This window comes from Mustela putorius, unplaced genomic scaffold (assembly GCF_011764305.1).
Source record: "Mustela putorius furo isolate JIRA1106 unplaced genomic scaffold, ASM1176430v1.1 tig00000127_pilon_pilon_pilon, whole genome shotgun sequence".
Taxonomy (NCBI): Eukaryota; Metazoa; Chordata; class Mammalia; order Carnivora; family Mustelidae; genus Mustela; species Mustela putorius.
Genome location: NW_025421288.1, coordinates 15,367,672 through 15,385,271, shown reverse-complemented (window position 1 = coordinate 15,385,271; position 17,600 = coordinate 15,367,672). Strand labels below are relative to the sequence as shown.

The following is a 17,600-nucleotide window of genomic DNA, read 5'->3' as shown; positions in this document are numbered from 1 at the left end:
CAATGGGCGGGGAGGGGCGGGAGAGGAGGGGAGGGGCGGGGAGAGGAGGAAGGAGAAGAGATGGCCACCATGGGGCCCTGGAGTCGGGTCAGGGTCGCTAAATGCCAGATGCTGGTCACCAGCTTCTTTGTCTTGGTAACAGGCCGGCCGGGTGGGAGGGGTCTTGGGGGGTGGGGGGCCGTGTCTGTGGACTTCGAGTGCTGTGGTCTCCACACACACACCTGGCCCTGCTGTCCCCACCCTGCCCCAGGGACATGCATCTGGGGCCCCGGCGGTGGACTGCTGGCAGGTGGCTGTTTGGGCAGGATGTCCTGTGGGCCCCACCGGGCAGCAGGAGACCGGGGAGGTGGGTGAACCCGTGTCGGCGAGCACAGGAGGGAGGAGACGAGGCTGAGCCCATCTCAAGCGAGGCCGTGAAGCCAGAGGGAGGTTGGTCGAGGACCCAGCAGACCCGGACCCTGCTCTCCGGGCCTTGTCCTGTGTCCAGCCCTGCCCCCACACTCTGGGTCTGCCCCACCCCCAGCTCCTGGGCTTGTCCGCGGCCACCTTGGCGGCTCTCACCTACTTCGGGGCCCACTTTGCTGTCATCGGCCGCGCATCCTCAGACAAGACCCCCTACGAGGCCATGCACCGCTGGGGTAAGTAAAGTCTAGTAAGGTGCTCCTGCCGGTCAGGGGGCTTCCAGGGCAAAGGCAGCCTGGGAGGCATTCCAGGCTGGGCGGGTGGAGGCCCCCTAGAAGAGCCGGGCTGGGTCAGGCAGTGGAGAGGGGTGGAGAGGGCCACCCTGGCAGCCTTCTGCACTGGGCAGAGCCGGGGGTCTGGGCCCCAGCCCCATCCCATTCTGGGAGCCTGGGGACAAGGGGGAGTGTCAGGTGGCATCCAGATGTCCCTGATATCCTGGAGGGGTTGTTCTGGGACAAAAGGGCCCAGACCCGAATGCACTCTGGGGGCTTGGTCTCAGAGGGCAGCCTTGGGGGAAACTGAGGCCCAGAGAGTCAGGCTGAGGTCCAGCTGCAGGCCTCTTGACCCTTAGGCCCCGGGTTTTTACCCTGGAGCCTGAATCCTGGTGCAGGAAGCTTGGGTCTCGGTTCTGTCCTGATAAGAACAAGCAGGCCGCACTTGCCTGGTGGTTTCTGAGATAGCCCGGGGTGGGGGGCGGGGCCTCTGCCTCCTTCCCTGCAGCCGATGAGGATGGCGAGCAGAGGGAGTGGGTGGTGGGCTGCCCAGCCCGGCCTGAGCGGGGCTCCTGGTCTAGTCAGAGCTCCCAGAAGCCCACCCCCAAAATGTATCCTTGGGTTGGATTTCCAGTACAGGCCCTGTGCCCTGGGGACCCCTGTCGGGACACCCCTGGGGACCCCTGTCGGGACACCCCTGGGGACCCCTGTCGGGACACCCCTGGGGACCCCTGTCGGGACACCCCTAACCCTCCTTCTCTCTGTCCCCGCCCAGCTTTCTACACCACCAGCAGCCTGGCTGGGCTCCTGGCCCTGGGTGCCGTCCTGGGTGCTGTAGCCACTGTGAGAGAGGCCGGGGGCCTCATGGCCGGGGTGAGTGCTCCCTGCCCCCAGTCCCCCAGGCTCTGGGATGCGCTCAGGAGCAGGCAGGGGGAGAGCCCAGGGAGCCTGCCCCTCCCACGGCGTCCTGACAGGCCTGAAGGATGTGTGCCAGCCGGGGTCCAACCTGCCCCAACCAGGGCCCCTCGGCCAGGCCCTGCTTTACCCCATCATCCGGGGGTCGGGTGGCGAGAAAGGCGGCACAGGCCCTCCCAGGCCTGGGGGGCCATTGCCCAAGGCCCAGGCAGCGTCTGGTTCTGTTACGCAGGCCAGGTCTCCTGTAGGTTTGGGCTCGTGCACTGCCCTGGGGGGCCCACCTGAGCCCACCCCGCTCCTTTGCAGCCGGAGAGAGGCTCGTGTCACCCCACAGGGGACCCTGTCGCCCCCATTCCTGCTCGTCCCCCCTGGCCTCTCCTGCTGCTCCGCGCCAGCCCTGCCCCCCCAGGGCCGGTCTGTCTTGCCCACTCTGGGCACAGGCCCTCCTCCCCCACTGGAACCTGGACTCCCTGGTTCCCCACTGCCCCAGGCACCTGCTTTCCCGGCCTGGCACCTTCCAGGGCTCCTCGCAGGTTCGGGACAGAGTCCCATTGAGGGAGGCAGGCCGGGTCCAGGGACCCAGAGGGCTCCCACAGGACCAGCCAGGAGGGCCCTCAGCGTCGCACGGGATCGAAAGTGAACACAGAGTTTACCCAGGAGCGTGAGTGGGACAGAGAGCCCCAGGCGGAGCGTCTGGGAGACTCGGAAAGGATAAGAGGGGGGTGTCTCCCTCGCTCGAGGCTGGGGGTTTACAGTGGAAAAGAGTCCAGGGTACGTGTTCCTTCAGGAAGCCGGGCAAGGGTGCGCTGGAAGGCGAGCCACAGGCGGACATCGGGAGATGGTCCACAAATTGCCCACGGAGGTGTGAGCCGATGCCGGCGTCGGCCGGTATCGTCTGGGGCCCGGGCGGCAGTGGAGATCTGAGGTTCCCGCCTCCCCGGGAGTGGGACCGCAGCTTCTCTGGTTTGCACGGGGAATCGGAGAGCTCGGGGAGAGGGAGGCTCTCTGAACCCCAGTCCCGCCAGCTTCCTGGCCTCACGGTCTCCCTGCAGCTCCACAGGGCCCCCCGGCCTCCCTCGGCCCCTTCCGGCCACCAGACCCCCACTCTCGGCCTCCAGCCCTCTGCTCCTGCTGACTCTCCCCAACCCTGTGAGGGGCTCACAGACCAACAAGCCCCTGAGCCAGGCCCACAGGCAGCCTTCCGGGCCCCCAGGGCGGCAGCCTGTGTCAGCAAATGTCTGTGGACGTGTCCCCATCTGCAGGAGCGGGGGCACAGTCACCTCCCAAAACTGTAGCCCGGGGCAGCCAGCCGGGAGTGGGCTCAGGGAGCAGGGTGGGACCAGGCAGCTCCAGCCCTGACCAGGCCCCCGCTGGCTCACGGGCAGGCTCCGAGACTGGCCGTGGCGGCCTGCCCGTGGCCAGGAGTCAGAGAGGGCAGGAGACCCAGCGGGAGCTGGTGGGAGAGGCAGACTGTCCCCCTAGAGCAGAGCCCTAAGGTCTGCCTGAGGGGCACAGAGCCAGAGGACGAGGCTGTCTCAGGGCAGGTCCAGCCTGGAGAGGCTCGTGCTGGGACGCCAGCATGGCCACCAGGGGACGCCATGGTGCTGGGTCACAGTGCTGGGTCACAGCCCTGTGCTCCCCAGGGCGGAAGGCGCCCCAGTTGCCGGTTGCCCTGTCCTGCCCCCACCAGCTCCTGCCTGCTTTTCCCCACCCAGATGCTCAAGGGGGCCGCCCTGCCGCCCTGGTCGGTGGGTAGGGCTCAGGAGCGTTGGGGATCTCGCTTCCGCACGCCCAGCCCCGCCGGAGGGCCTGCGGACCGCTCTGGGCAGGAGCCACCTGCTGCTCCCAGACCCTGCCCCAGACCCGGGACCCAAGGACCCCCAGGGGCCCGCCCACGCGTGTGCATCTCTGCGGGCCCGTCTGTGTATCCGCACACACGTAGAGGCACACACAGAAGGACCATCAAGCAGGGAGACGCTTCCCGACCTGCCGGGCACCTGGCTGCTGTCCCCCATCCGCCCTGCCTGCCCCCACCCCCTCCGGCCTTGCACAGGCCTCCAGAGCCGGAAATGAACCAGCTCACCGCTGGCTGCTGGAGCACGGCTGGCAGGGGCGGCTGATTTATGGACGTATTTTATTTACAAGGAGCAAGGAAATGCGGGGCTGGGCCCAGCTGCCCCCAGCGGGCCTGCACAGCGGCACGGGCCCTGGGGACACGAAGGAGACCTGGCCCAAGGCCCCCTCTGCAGGCGGGCAGGCGGAGGCGGGGAGGGAACTCGCTCTCCCCTGGGAAATGAAAGGATTTCTGGAAAAGGCTGGTCCCCTGAGCTGGCTCAGGGCCTCCAGCCTGGAGGCAGTGGTGAGCGATGATTTCCAGATGGAGAAGGAGGCCCTCGGCCAGGCAGGGGGGAGGAGGAGAGGGAAGAGGGAGGAAGAGGAGGAGGGGGAGGAGGAGGAGGGGCAGGGAGGATCCTGGACGCGAGGCCCGCAGGGACCCAGGCTGGAGGGAGAGGAAAGGGTGAGGGCTGCCCATCCCTGAGCAGAGCCGGAGTCCCGGAGCCGGCATGGAGTCTGGGGGCCCGGTAGAGGCGGCCCCCTCTTTCCCGGCAGCGGGTGGTGCAGCGCTGCCCAGCTGTGTCCGCGCACAGGTCTGTCTGCAGGCACCTCTCCGCTCCACCGGTCATCGATTCTGCTGGGTGTCCCTCTTCGGGAGGAGGCCCCTGGGTGGGGAGAACCAAGCCCCAGGCTGCCCCGGGCTGCGGACCAGCCGGGAAGGGGTGCTGTGTCGGCCCAACCCGTGACACGCGGCCCCGGGCAGCCAGCGGTGCTCCCACAAAGCCAGCGCAGTGAGAAGGAGGTGACATGGGCCCTCCGGGCGCTGAGGCTGTGTGGCCAGCAGCCCAGTGAGCTGCCCAGAGCCCCAGGAGGAGACCCAGCAGGAGACCGCCTGCAGGTGGCCTGCCAGGCCGCACACCGTGACCCACGCCTCCTCTGTCCCAGGGCTTCCTGTGTTTTGCCCTGGTGTTCGGTGCCCTGGCACAGGTGGTCTTCTGGGGATTCCACAACCCCACCCAGGTGAGCGCCCGGCCCCGCCCCCATCCCACAGCGGAGGGGCCCGTGAGGGAGGGGTACGTGAGCCGGGAGAGTCACCCCTCTCCCCGGGAGAGACCATTCTGGGGGGATGTCCCTGCCTCAAGGGGGGGCACAGAGACCTGAGGCCCAGGCCTCTTTGGGGCTGGGGCAGGAGGTCGCAGGGAAGCGGGAGCAGGGGCAGGCCTCCGACCCCCGCACCCCCAGCCCTTCAGCCCTGCCCTCTGCCTGGTCCTGGGAGGGGCCGGGAGTTGGAAAGGGGATGAAGGGCCAGAGGAGGAGGGTCCCGGCCGACATCAGGGATTGACTAGAGGGGTCAGTGCTCCGGGAACTGGCCCAGAAGGGACAGCCCTCCCGACTGGGCCTTGTCAGAGTCTGGTCCCCAGGAGGACAGCCACCCTTTGGGCCTGGAGCAGGGGCAGCCCAGCGGGGGTGGGGGGCTGGCTGATCTCCCAGCCCCATCCCCATTGTGGGCTCTTCCCAGGGCTTCTGTGTTGGTGGTGACTGGGGTGGTGAACCCGTGGTCATGGTGGGTGTGGACCCCCCGCTGGAGGTGGTGCGTTCCTTCATCCATCCGTCTGTCCGTCCGTGCCTCCATCCATCCGCTCAGGTGGACCCATCCGTTCTCTGGGCACTGCCTGGCTCAGCAGGCTGTCGATGGACTCGGTGTGAGAGGGCCCTTGTCCCAGTCTGGGGGGCTGGGGGAGGCGCCAGCTCTGGGCTAACTCAGTCGCAAGGACCACAGCCCCCAGAGCCTGTATATGAGCGGCCGCGAAGCCTGCAGGCCCGGGCGGGGACCCTAGCATGGCCCTCCAGAAGTTCTGTCTGAATTCAGGGCCCCGAGGGGAGGCTGAGAGCCTGCCTGGGGGGTGGGCTGGCCAGTGCGTGTGTGGAGCCGGACCCTTCCCAGACCCAGGCTGGGGGTCAAAGCCAGGCCCCTTGTCTGGGCAGAGGAAGTGGGGACCCAAGAGGTTCAGAGAGGGGGGTCCTGGCAGGATGGCAAGTAGGGGCCCGCCCCTAGCCCAGCTTCTCCCCTGGCTGGGGCCAAAGGGACAAGGGACAGGCCTTCCCCCAGTCCCCAGCCGTGGACAAGGTCCCGTGAGAGCCCAGACCCAGGCGAGCCCCCCGGGGTGAGCTGAGAGGCCACAGGGCCTGCAGGTGGGACCACAGAGAGGGGCAGGAGTGAGTGCTCCGCTGCTGGACCCTGTCTGCCCTGACTCTCCGCGGTCCCTCACTGGGTCTCAGTTTCTCCATGTGCTCCACAAGGACCAGCCCAAGAAAACAAGGCCCGTCTGCCTGAGACGTGTCCAGCGTCGGGCAAAACACTGTGCGCGTAGCAGGTGACAAGCATGATTCCTCACGTGTGTGTCTCAGTCCCCAGCGGCCCCAGCCTCTCTGCTGCCTGTCACCCCCGCCCCCCACCACCAAATGAGGGGCCTACAGGAGCAGAGGCTTGCAGAGCGCAGCTGGGCCGGGACACCGGGCCCGGGTCATCCCGTGTGCTTCTAGCTGTGTGATTACCCTCTCCGGTCCCGGCTGCCTGTGCCACCCCCACCCCCACCCAGAGGTGGGCCTCGCTTCTCCCTGTCCGTGCTCTTGGGCGTCCACGAGGCTGAGTGACCAGGCTGAGCATGGCAGTCGTGCCCTTGTTCTGCAGAAGCGGTTCTAGTCTCAGGGGGCGGGGGGCCCCGTCTCGCTGGCGGAACCAGGCCAGGAGGACCCAGGAGGTCCAGGAGGATCCAGCCCACCCTCCAGGTCCCTGAGTCAATGCCTCTTCTCCCGTCCCTGCCCAAGGATTTCCCCCGACGGCCCCCCCCACCCTGGCATTTGGGGTCACCCCCCATGACATTGCCTCCGGCTGCGAGGTCTCGGACGGGGTTGGTGTCCCCACACGATGTCGGACGGGGTTGGTGTCCCCACACGATGTCGGACGGGGTTGGTGTCCCCACACGATGTCGGACGGGGTTGGTGTCCCCACACGATGGCCAGGGCCCTCAGTGAGGCTGGCTAGCAGCTCACCCAAGGAGAGCCGGGTGGGCGGGAATTTCCGGCTCCTTTTTCCCATTCACTGCTCTGACCCATTCCAGGTCTGGGGACAGTGTGCGTGGGCCCGGTCAGGACGGCTGCCAGGGCGCCCTGGGGCCTCCCGTGGCTCTCCTGGGATGGCTACAGCCCATCGTCTCTTCCCTGACACACTGTGTCTATAGCTGGAGCCCCGGATCCGGGGTCCTGCCGGGGAGGGGCTGTGCAGTGGCTCCTGCTCTGAGAAGGGGAGGGGAGGAAGCCAGACAGCTCCCAGCGGGGCCTCTCTGTCCCAGCCGCCTGCCACCATCCCCCACAATATCATCCTGATCTGGGCCAGGCTCCGACTGGCCCGCAGGAGTCCGTTCTTGGGCTTTTGCCTGACCCCAGATGGGTGGGGGCTGAGCCTCCTTCCGGGTCCAAGGCCTGGGGGGCCCCCAACTGCCTCCCAGTAGGTCTGTGTGCATTTCCAGGCCCCTGTGGGCACAGAAGCGACCAGGGCACAGGAGATTTGGCTGCTCTGACTGGGCTCAGCCTCCCCAGCCGGTACCCTCATGTGACCAGCTGCCTTCCCAGACTCAGTTTCCACCCCGAGGGAGGGGGCGCGGAGACAGAGTGCATGGGAAGGGCTCACTGGGAGTATGTCGGGGGGTCCCAGCTGGCTTGAGGGGTTGCCGTCCACTCCGGGCCTCCCCGGGGACCCTGAGCCTGGGGACCCTCCCAGCCCAGATACGTCCCAACCCCAGACTCCTGGGTTCCCCAGGGTCCTGCTGGCGGCATGCTGACCAGAGAGAGCCCAGAGCCCAGCCTGTTCACCCCCGCTGTCCCCTACATCTCTCTGAACAACCCCCAAGGCACCCTGAAACACGGGGTGCCGACCGAGGCCTGGGGCGTCCCCACAGACGGGAGGGCGGGGATTGGAGTCAGAAGGGAACCGGCCATGTCCTTCCGTGGCCTCAAGCCAGGCTGCAGGCCCCGGGGGGCAGGGAGGGGGTGCCCCACCCCTCACGGTGTTTCCCAGCTCCCACTCTCCAAACCTTGTCGCTCCAAATCCATCCTAGGGGCACCCCTGGAGGTCTGGAAGTCACACTTAAGGAGGGGGACCCTGGCAAGAGACTCAGCGGTGGCAGGGCCTGGTGGCCTCTGAGCGAACCCGGTCCACCCCAGTTTTCTCCTGGGGAAGCAGGAACTCGGGCTCCTAGAGCACCCCCAAGGCAGTCCTGGGGGATAGATGCCTCGGCCTGTGGGAAGAGTTCAGCCTGGCCCCCACTACCAGGTCGGGGGGTCTTGGGTGAGGGACGCAGCTTTGCAGGATTTGCATCTCTGCCTGCAGCGGGGCTCATGTCCCCGGCTTCTGGGGTGGTGGGTATAGACCCCAGCTCAGCACTTTGTTCCTACACCAACGTTACAATGTTGCGAGCTGGCCTCAGGGCACCCGGCTACTCCCAGGACCCTGGGGCGGGGGGTGGAACCAGGAGGTCGGTCTGAGCTGTCACCCTTGTCTCAGCCACTTGTCCCCTGACCCCAGGCCCACCGACCCCAGGTCCACCGACCCCCGGCCCACTCTATTCAGCCCCCAGCCTCCCCTGACACAGAGGTTTCGTGGTCTCGGCTTCATTTCAAACTTGAGTGGTCACTAGCCTGACGCCCGCCCTCCAGCCCAGAGCACTTCCCACCTCCCAGCGGGTTGGTCGGACGCCAGCTGACCCAGTTTGGGATGACTTGCAGTGCAACGTCTCAACAGGAGGGTCGCTTAGTGCCAAGAGTGGCGCGGGGGTTGGGAAGCAAGTTCCTCTGGTTCCTGTGGAGGCACGGGGGCCCTGGAGCGGCTGCCTCCACGGCCCACCTACCCCGGCCCCCAGGCTGCCAGCAGGATGGCCACCCCTTCCGGGGAGCGCCTGAGTGGCCAGAGCAGCCATGGGCATCGGTTCACCCCCAGCCCTTGAGGGCAGCCCTGAGCAGCCAGCATTGTGTCCCAGGTGGGAAAAGGGGAAGGGAGTGAGTGCTCAGGGTCTCCGAGAGGAGCAGGGGGCATCGGAGGGCCGGGGTGGGCGGTGCGCAAAGAAGCCTGGCCTATGCCAGGAGACTGCTGAGGCCAGAGCAGTTAGGGAGGTCTTCTTGGAGGAGGTGAGATTCCAGTCTGTCTTTGTCTTTGGGGGACTAACTTGGCAAGGGTGGGCATTTGGGTTCACGGGGAGCAGTGTGGGCACAGGCAGAAGGAGGTGCTGAGGAGGGGGCGGCGGCACGGTCTGGGGGATGCCGGGACGCAGAGTTAAGGCAGAGCCGGGCCAGGCCCCCTGTCAATCCCTTCCTTCCCCATTACCTGCCTCGTCTGCCCCCAGCTGGCCCCGCATGCCCGTGGCTTCTTTGGTCCAAGGCCCTCGCCCGGGGTTTTGGGGAGCACCGGTGGCTCTAGGGAGAGACCCGGACCATCACCGGGGAGCTGAGCGGCTGGCAGGAAGCTCCTCCAGGCTTCTCTGCCCAGGCCGGCTGTCGCCTTCCCTGTCCCACCACCCAGATGGACCGACGTTGGAGGGACCCTTCCCTCGGTCAGGCCCTCCACGCCCTGGAAGACCAGAGCTGGAGGCGGGCCGCAGGGCTCGGGGGTCTGGAACCCGGCCCCAGCCTGGGAAGGGGGCAGTGGTGGTCACTCTTGTTGGGAGGGGTCCCCACAGCAGAAGTCTGGGGACCGGCCTCCCCAGTGACCCAGGCTCTGCCCTCGGGGGGCTCCGCCTGGTGCAAGGAGGAAGGGGCCGTTAGGACGGCTCACGGGGACCAGCCCCACCCCGGGGAGCCGCGTCTCTAGGGAGGGGCTTCACCCACACGGGGTCTTCCCGCGGTGCTCTCGGTGCAGGTGGAGGACGCGGTGCTGGACGTCTACGACCTGGCGTATGAGTGGGCGGCGCGGAACTTGTCCGGAGCCCCACGGCAGCAGCTGGTGGCCATTCAGGACACGGTGAGCATGGAGGGTGCTGTCACCCCACCCCCAGAGTCAGCTGACCGGGGGCCAGACGCCGAGCCGGGGTCCCGGGACACAGGGCACCGACGCCCTCTCGGCAGCAGGGAGAGGGAGAAAGACCTCTTGTCTTCTCCCTGTGACCCGGGCCGGGCTGGCTGCCTCATCTGGGGGCCAAAGCAACATGGAAATGTTTCTCGTCCAAAACTGCTGAAGAACATCAGGTTGGTGACGGCACAGTGTGAATTGAAGCAAGGCCCCGTGGCCACCGGGTCGCAGCCTGGGAGGCAGGGTCCGCAGGTGCGCCATCCGCGGGGCGGGGACTGGGCTGACAGCCTGCAGGGGGCAGTTCGGGGGAAGCCTGGGGGCTAGGAGGGCTGGGCTGCCCGGTGCCTGCCGTACCTCCCCTCAGGCAGCCTGCGGCCCGACCTCTGGGGGCAGCTCTGCGGGGCACCCCTCGCTGGGGCCGTCCTGGGGCCGTCCTGCGCTGTCCGCTGTCCGCTGTCCCCGTCGGCGGCTCCGCCCACAGCCCCGACCCTCCCCGCATTTTGCAGTTCCTGTGCTGCGGCAAGAGCTCCCCTTTCGGCCTCCTGGGGGACGTGGAGGCCAGTCTGTGCCGGGGACAGCAGGCAGCCAGACAGGTGAGGAGAAGCCCAGGCCCTGCGCTCTTCCTCCCTAGGCCTCCCCCAGGCCGTGCCGCCCGCTGCAGGGCTCCCGGAGGCGGCAGCGAGGGCTGGATTCAGCCCCGGGCTCCCTTCGCTCCCTCGGCCCCTCACTCATCTCCGGCCTGGGGCTCCCCGAGGCCAGGCCTGCCTTCGGAAGCCTCCAGAAGCACAGGGGAAGGCGGAAGACAGACACTGGTCTGGAGGGGGCTGGTCCAGAAGGAGCCAGAAGGACATTCCAGGGCGGGGACAGGGAGGGTCGGTGGCAGGCAGAGGCAGGGAAGGCCCTTCTTCCCCAGGGCCCAGAGAGGGGCCCGGCACCTCCCCCGGCCACCTCCCTCCCGGGCTCCCCTCCCCCGCTGTCCACTGTCCGGGAAACAAACCCACCCCTATCTCTGGGCAAGAGGCTCCTGGCCGTCCTCCAACATCAAGACAGGAGGATACAAATGGCTCCTGGCCCAGCGAGGGAGGGAGCGCACCCAGCACCACTGGCCCCAGAAGGGAGGCGTGTGGGGAGGGGTGCGGCAGGGAGGGCCCAGCACGCCGGGAAGGGACCTGAGAGCACATTCGTCCCGGGGGAGGCCTCGGGTGCCCATCTGCAAAGCGGCTGAGGGACTGCTCTGTGGCCTTCCAGAACGGTGGGGTCCCCGCTGTAAAGGCCACAGAGGGTGGGCATCGGCGCTGGAGCCTCCTGGGACGGGCCTGGGCGGGGCAAGGATGTGTCCTCGGCGGCGGCCAGGCCCCCGGGCTGCCCCGCTCCATGGAGAGGAGGGGCTGACCAGGGCCCGTTATCTCACGGGGCAGCCAGGTCAGGCTGCAGGAGCTGCCAGCTGCCCCTGGGGGCCAGAGGTCCCAACCTCCAGGCCAACTGGTCAGTCCCATGACCCAGGTATGAGCAGGGCCGGGACTCCCGCTGGGGCAGAGGCCCAGGTGGCCAGTAAGGTGGCTGGAGGGCCCAGTCCCTGTGCAGTGATGGGTGGACAGACAGCAGCCCGGACAGATGCCAAGTGAGCCTTCTGTCCCTCCCCATCCCAGTCTTAAGAAGAGCATCCCCCGAACATCCCAGGGGGCCTGCCCCAAATGCCAACACCTTCCCCCAATTCACCACGCCGCCATCCGAGCAGTTCAGAGATGGGCCGTCACCTCCCTGTCCCTGGAGAGAGAGTCCCTGTGGAGGCCAGCCCTGGGGAGGCATGGGAGCCCAGGATGGAGCAGGAGGCTAGGAGAGCCCAGGACCCCACGCCCCTCCCCCAGCTCTTTCTCTGCCCTCCACTCACCCTGGGCCAGGGAGTGAGGGAGCCCCAGCCTGCCCAGGGGAACCAGACCCGTGCCCCAGCCCAGGCGGCTCGCGGATGCCTAAGAAAGGCACATGCTGGGCCCTGGGGCAACAACCTTCCGTTGTCCCCTGGAAGCCAGTCCCTCCCGTGGGTTTTCGCTATGTGTGATGTCCTCCCCAGAGCTCTGGGGGGTGGAGCGCATCACCCCAGCACTTGGCCCCAGGTGGGCACTAGAGGTCCACGCCTTGGCGGAGGCCCCTGACCCTGGGTGGGGAGGGGACAGGCAGGACCGGTGTCACGGGAGCCTCCCTTGGCTCAGGACTGCCTGCAGGAGATCAGGAGCTTCCTGACGATGCACAGAAACATCGCCTGCGCCCTGACCGGCACCGGCCTCGCCCTCACGGTACGCATGCCCTCCCCCAGGGCCCCTTCCCCACCCCCCACCCCTCCACCCACGGATGCCCCACCCCAACACAAGGCCAGGGTCTTCGGCCTCGGGGAACTGCAGGGCTCACTGTGCACTGGGAGCCAAAGGGAGGCTGCAGAGCCCAGAGAGGCGTCTGGGAGGAGACCGCACCTTCCTCGCTGCCTTCCCCAGACCACTGAGAACCCTGCAGAGCCCAGGGCCTTCCTCGGGGGGCAGGGCACCCCTCCCCTGGGGCCGCTGGGGCCAGAGCTGACACCCCCTCCCTCCCAGGTGTACGCGATGCTGCTCAGCTCCTTTCTTTGGTTCGCCATTCGCTCCGGTGGCGGCTTGGATCGCAAGTGCAAATACACCTGAGCCAGAGGTAGCCCTGCCTGGCACCCCAACCGCCTACCCCCCAAGGGGCAGAGGCCGGCAGCAGGTGGAGCGGGCCGGGTGCCCAGACTGGCTCCCTGGCCACAGAGCCCTGCCCCGTCCCACGCCTCCAACGGTGCTGCCTGCCCCCAGCCACTGGGACCCCTGGACCGAGAGCCCAGGCTGATTCTCTAGGGCAGGTGCTTTGGGGGTGGCTGCCCACACAGAGGGAGGGGGCGGCTGGAGAGTTGAATGCACGCCTGCAACCCCACAGCCCCTTCTCTTCACCCCACTCCCCACCAAGACCCGACCTCACAAATGCTCTCCAGGGAGGACTCAGACCGGGACCCCCAGCCCCTCTGCCCTGGCCTTCCAGGTCCCTCCCTGCCCAGCCATCTGGCCTGGCCCCAGTGCATTCTAGAACCTTCTCACAGTCCCGTCTGCTTCCTAGAGTGCCCGGCTGCCAGGCCGCAGAGCCCAGCTTCTTCAGACACTCCCAGGACAGCCCCCAGCTACAGCCCCCGACTGAAGCAGATGTTGTCCACGGCTGCCCGGGTGCAAGAGGACCCTCGGGGGCCCTCAGCTGCTCCAGGATGACTGGCACCCTTTGAACCGACTGTCCCGCCACCTGTGGGCCCACAGAGCCTCTGTCGGCCCAGACGTGAGCCTTACAGAGAGCAGGCTCTGTTTCAGTGGGCGGAGGGATCAGGGTCCCTCACAGACCCTGTGGGGACAGGCTCAGAAGTGGTCAGAACAGAGAAGCCACAGGGCAGGCAGGAACGGACCCTCTGCCGGGTCTCACAAGGTCAGAGCCCAGGGCTGGGCCGGGCAGGGCTCCCCGCACGCTGCAGTCTCCGGGGAGCACCCCGTCCAGGCTCAGCCGGGCTTTTGGCAGAACACAGGTCCATGCAGCTGTGGGACCGAGGGCCCCCTACCTCACGGCCGTCAGCAGGGGATGGCCCTCTGCTCCGCAAGACCACGTCCTTTGTACGAGAGGCTTCATCTCCCAGGCATCGAGGGCACCCCAGTCCTCAAGCTGAGAACTTCCGACCTCCCTGTCCCTCCAGCGATGGGGGGGCCATTCTGCTTTCAGGGGTCCCTGTGGCTACATGAGGTCCATGGGGAGCCCCACCTCCAGGGCAGAAATCTCACACTTTCAGGGACACCGTGATCACAGGTGCCGGGGCTTGAGGGGAGACACCTGGTGTGAGTGTGGGAGGGCGCTGTGGACACTCCCGCTTCCCCGGACCCCTGAACCCCCTCTCTAAGTGCCCTGTCCTCAAGGCTGTGCACCCTCCACTAAGAATCCCAAGCCCCCAGCAGGACCAACGAAGGGGGGGTTCCCCCCAAAACAGAAGAACCGTTCTGTGACAAGCAGCCAAAAAAGTGACTAAGTGACAAGTACCTACCCCGGTCCTCCCCTTGTGTTTCCGATCAGAGGCACACACACATGCACGCACACGCACACACGCCTCCTGAAAAGTTAGCACATTCCCGGCTAATGGAGCAAGCTGCAGACCTTGTCCCCCCACGGGGACACCCGCGTCTCATGGGTCCTACGTTGCGGGGGACGGTCCATCCCTGGCCATGCGCACTCTGCTCTGGTCCCGTTCTGCTCAGCCTGCCTTCTACAGCAGAATATGTTTTACCAACAACAACCAGCGAACCTGGCCTCCTTTACAGGGCAGCAGTCTTCGCACGGCAGCGGTGGAGCCAGAGGACAGGAACGGGGACCGAGCGAAATTCTGTCCACCAGCAACACAGCGGGGTGGGAATCTCCAGGCGGTCATTTTATTTATTTGATAGAGATCGAGAGAGGGACCACAGCAGGAGGAGTGGCAGAGGGAGAAGCAGGCTCCCCACTGAGTAGGGAGCCCAATGCGGGGCTCGATCCCGGGACTCCGGGATGGTGACCTGAGCCGAAGTCAGACACTTAACGATGGAGCCACGGAGGCGCCCCTCTCCAGACAATTACTGAGAAATCAGACGGAGAAATCAGACATGTGTGGGACAGGACAAAGGCCCTAGTGCGGCACCATCAAGGCCGGGTGGGCCACCGGGACGGACCCCCCTGCTGGCGCCCTGCAGGGGGCAGCCGGAGGAGGGAGGTGAGCCGCAGGAGCAAAGATCACTGACGGGAAGCGACTGGGGACCTCGTGGGGTGATGGTCAGATGCCTGATCCAGATACAGGTCCTCGGAGGGCAGGCTCCTGGCTCCACCCTCGCTGGGGTGCAGAAGAGAAGTCCCGTGGACTCCGCAACACAGAAGCCACGTGCACTGCGGCATCAAAACCCACGACTGAGCCTGACCCGGCCCCCGCTGGACCTGGAGAAGGCCACGTGCACAGGCGGGTTGGGTTATGGGAGCAGGAGCATGTGACAGGCCTCATCTCCTGGACTGTGTTCTGATGCCGGACGTCTGCCTGGCAGTGTCCCCCACCAGGTGCTGGCGAACAGCAGGTAGCCCTGCCCCTCCAGCAGCGTCCTTGGGGCCACACAGGGTAGAAGCAGGTGCCTTCTCTGGCCACAGCCCCTTGGCTGTGGTTTAAGGGTTTAAGAGCCTGTGGGCCCCTCCCAGAGACACGGCACTGTGGGAGTGACCATGGACTTGCAGCAGTGCGCTCCAGGAGGACACGTCGATGCCCATCGCAAGGATTCCTTCCAGGTCTGGAAGGTGACACACTGGCACACAGATATCCCCGAGGGCTCCCTGGAAGGGGAGTGGTTGTGGAGGCAGCAGTGTAGAGGTGGGCACAGCCCAGATACTTTCCTTGAAAGCGCATGGAGGCACCAGAGGCCAAGAAGAGAGGTTCCGTCTACCTCCAAGAGAGCTGGGTGCCTCGGGCCTGCTGGGAAGCCCCGAGCTCAGCTGGCCAGTGACACTGACCTACCGCCGAGGTCCCGAGGCTACGGACGGGTCCCGGCAGGAAGGACACGAGCTCTGCGCCAGGCTGTGCGGGCCGGCGGTGAAGGCTTCTGGAGGGCGCTCCTGAGCGGGAGACACTACCGGATCTGGGCGGCGGACCATCATTTCTTCACTCAAGGGGCTCCCTCCACAGCCCCCCGCGTCCGAGAGCCCTCCCCCCAGAGGACTGATGTGGCAGAGAAGGATCGGGCAACGGAAGCAGGGTTGTACACGCGTACACGTGTGCTCACACGCAGCCCAGTGGGGCCTCACTGACAGTCCCCCCCACGCAGGGTGTGTTGCTGGTGGGTCTGGGGGAGGGGCGCTGCGGGGCCGCGGGCACGGCCACTCTCCTGTGCCCAGAGGCACCTGCCCACGAGACCAGGACCAGAGTGGGGCTCTCAGGGAGCCAGAAGCAGTAGCGAGGTCTTCAGACCCAGCGTGGAGTTCCTGACCTGACGCCGAGCCCTCACCCCCTCTGGCCGAGCCGGTTGCGGAGAAAGTAGCTCCAGTGTCTGGTGGTCGGACAGGGGTGGGTGCAGGGCAGGTGGTCCTGGTGCAGGGGGCTTGGCCGCCGGGCCTGGGGCCCTTCCAAAGGTCACGAATGGAGGTGCCTGGTGGCTCGGTGGGTTAAGTCTCTGCCTTCGGTTCAGGTCATGCCCCAGGGTCCTGGGATCGAGCCCCGCATCAGGGCTCTCTGCTCAGCAGGGAGCCTGCTTCTTCCTCTCTCTCTGCCTGCCTCTCTGCCTGCTTGTGATCTCTGCCTGTCAAATAAATAAATAAAATCTTTAAAAAAAAATAATGAGTATTTGGTCTTCGTTCCGGTTTGGGACACACAGTTCCTAAAACTCTTGTCATCTCCAAAGTCATCAGAGTATCTCCGTGTGACCCTGGGATGACTGGTGGCTTTGGGACAGAGGCTGGTGTCCAGAGAGGCCAGGCGTGCAGAGCGCCCCAGGGAGGGGGGAGGACGGGAGATGGAGTCTCTCACCCAGGTGGTCACCACGCCCACGCAGAGGAACCACCACGCAGACTCCAGTCGCCGGGGCTGGTCACCGACCACATGTCGGTGCCAGGAGAGAAGCACCTAGAGAGCACGTGGACACCCGTGGCCCTTCCGTGCGGCCGATTCCCGACTTGTCTCCTTTCTAATAACAGGGAGTAGCAAGTGAAGCCCCTTCTGAGCTCTGGGTGCGGATCCGGGTCATCGTGGAACCTGAGGAGGGATTGCGGGACCCCCCCCCCGTTTCCAGAACACAGCTGGACATGCCATTGACGCCCTCAGTGGGGGCCGCCCTGGGGGGCTGAGCCCTTCACCTGCGGAGTCCAACGCAGACTCCGGGCCAGCCGAGTGACCGCCGGCTCGCAGGACCCCGGCTGGTGGCCAGAGACTCGGAGAATCTGCTATCGGTGTTGGGAGGCAGCTCGCCCGGGCCCCCCGTGTGCACCCTCATCTGTCCTGGGACTGGTCAAAACGCGCCCACGGATACAAGTGTCCCTCGTCCCCTTCCCCTCGGCAGAACCCAGTCCTGGCCCTTCTTACCTCCCAGAGTTTTGTTGCTTTTGTTTCTCGGGACCCGACTTGCTAGGCCGCTGGTGTTACTGGCCTCCTCGGGGAAGCTTCTGGCTGGGGCCTCCCCGCCACACCTCTCCCCGCAACCACACCACTGGCCTCTGCCCTCAACGGTGCACCGTATGGGTTCTGTGGTGCTTCTTCCTGCTTCCGCAGCGGGCGGCTGGGCTCCCGGGCCTCGGTCCCCGGTGACCACCCGGACCCCACGCCTCCCCCCAGCCCCACTCGGCCACAGCCCACAGGGCCCGAAGGCCGCTTTTTCAACATTGTTTGCTTTGGGGGTTTTACCATTTCCACCGTGACTTCTTCATGGGCGCTTCGGTTGTTAAGAGGAGAGGTTTTACGTTCTGTTGCTCTCGAGTGCGGCCACGTGATGCGGAGGCCTCTGCTTCGTGGAGACGGTCTCGTGGCGGGCATGGGGGGCCGGGCTCCAGGAAGGAGGAGCCCGGGGGAGGACGGCCCGCGCCAGGCCCCACGTTCGCCACCCGCACGCAGAGTGCCCTGGACGGCCCGGCCCGGCTCTCCTCGGCCGCAGCTTGTCTTGGCCACGTGACAATAAGAGCCCCCCCCCCCCCCGGCCCGCGTCAGCTGAGGACGCTCGCCACACTGCAGGCTTTGACCCACTCCCGGGCTCCAGAGACAAGCCCAGGAGGAGCAGCCCACGGCCCTCGCTGCACCCCTGCCCGCCGTCCCTGATCGGGTCCCACGGCCGCCCTTCAGCACCCTGGCTCGGGCGGTCGCGGGCCTC

At 66.6% G+C, this 17,600-nt stretch overlaps 1 protein-coding gene across 8 annotated transcripts; it reads left to right on the top strand.

Moving 5' to 3' along the window:
• The first annotated feature begins 12 nt into the window (after window positions 1-12).
• On the top strand, window positions 13-16,020 carry TSPAN32 (tetraspanin 32). Of its 8 annotated transcripts, none has more exons than XM_045066520.1 (12): window positions 14-135; window positions 251-346; window positions 524-638; window positions 1,450-1,547; window positions 4,590-4,664; window positions 9,556-9,657; window positions 9,874-9,957; window positions 10,212-10,298; window positions 11,916-11,999; window positions 12,294-12,574; window positions 12,826-13,035; window positions 14,058-16,019. In XM_045066520.1, the coding sequence occupies exons 1-10, from the start codon at window positions 61-63 to the stop codon at window positions 12,375-12,377; spliced, it is 900 nt and encodes a 299-aa protein (XP_044922455.1). In that variant the 5' UTR covers window positions 14-60; the 3' UTR covers window positions 12,378-12,574; window positions 12,826-13,035; window positions 14,058-16,019. The 8 variants fall into 8 exon arrangements, with proteins under 8 accessions (XP_044922457.1, XP_044922455.1, XP_044922449.1 ...); XM_045066519.1 differs by having other exon boundaries at window positions 15-135; window positions 12,294-12,384; window positions 14,058-16,017; XM_045066514.1 differs by having other exon boundaries at window positions 12,294-13,035.
• Window positions 16,021-17,600: the final 1,580 nt, after the last annotated feature.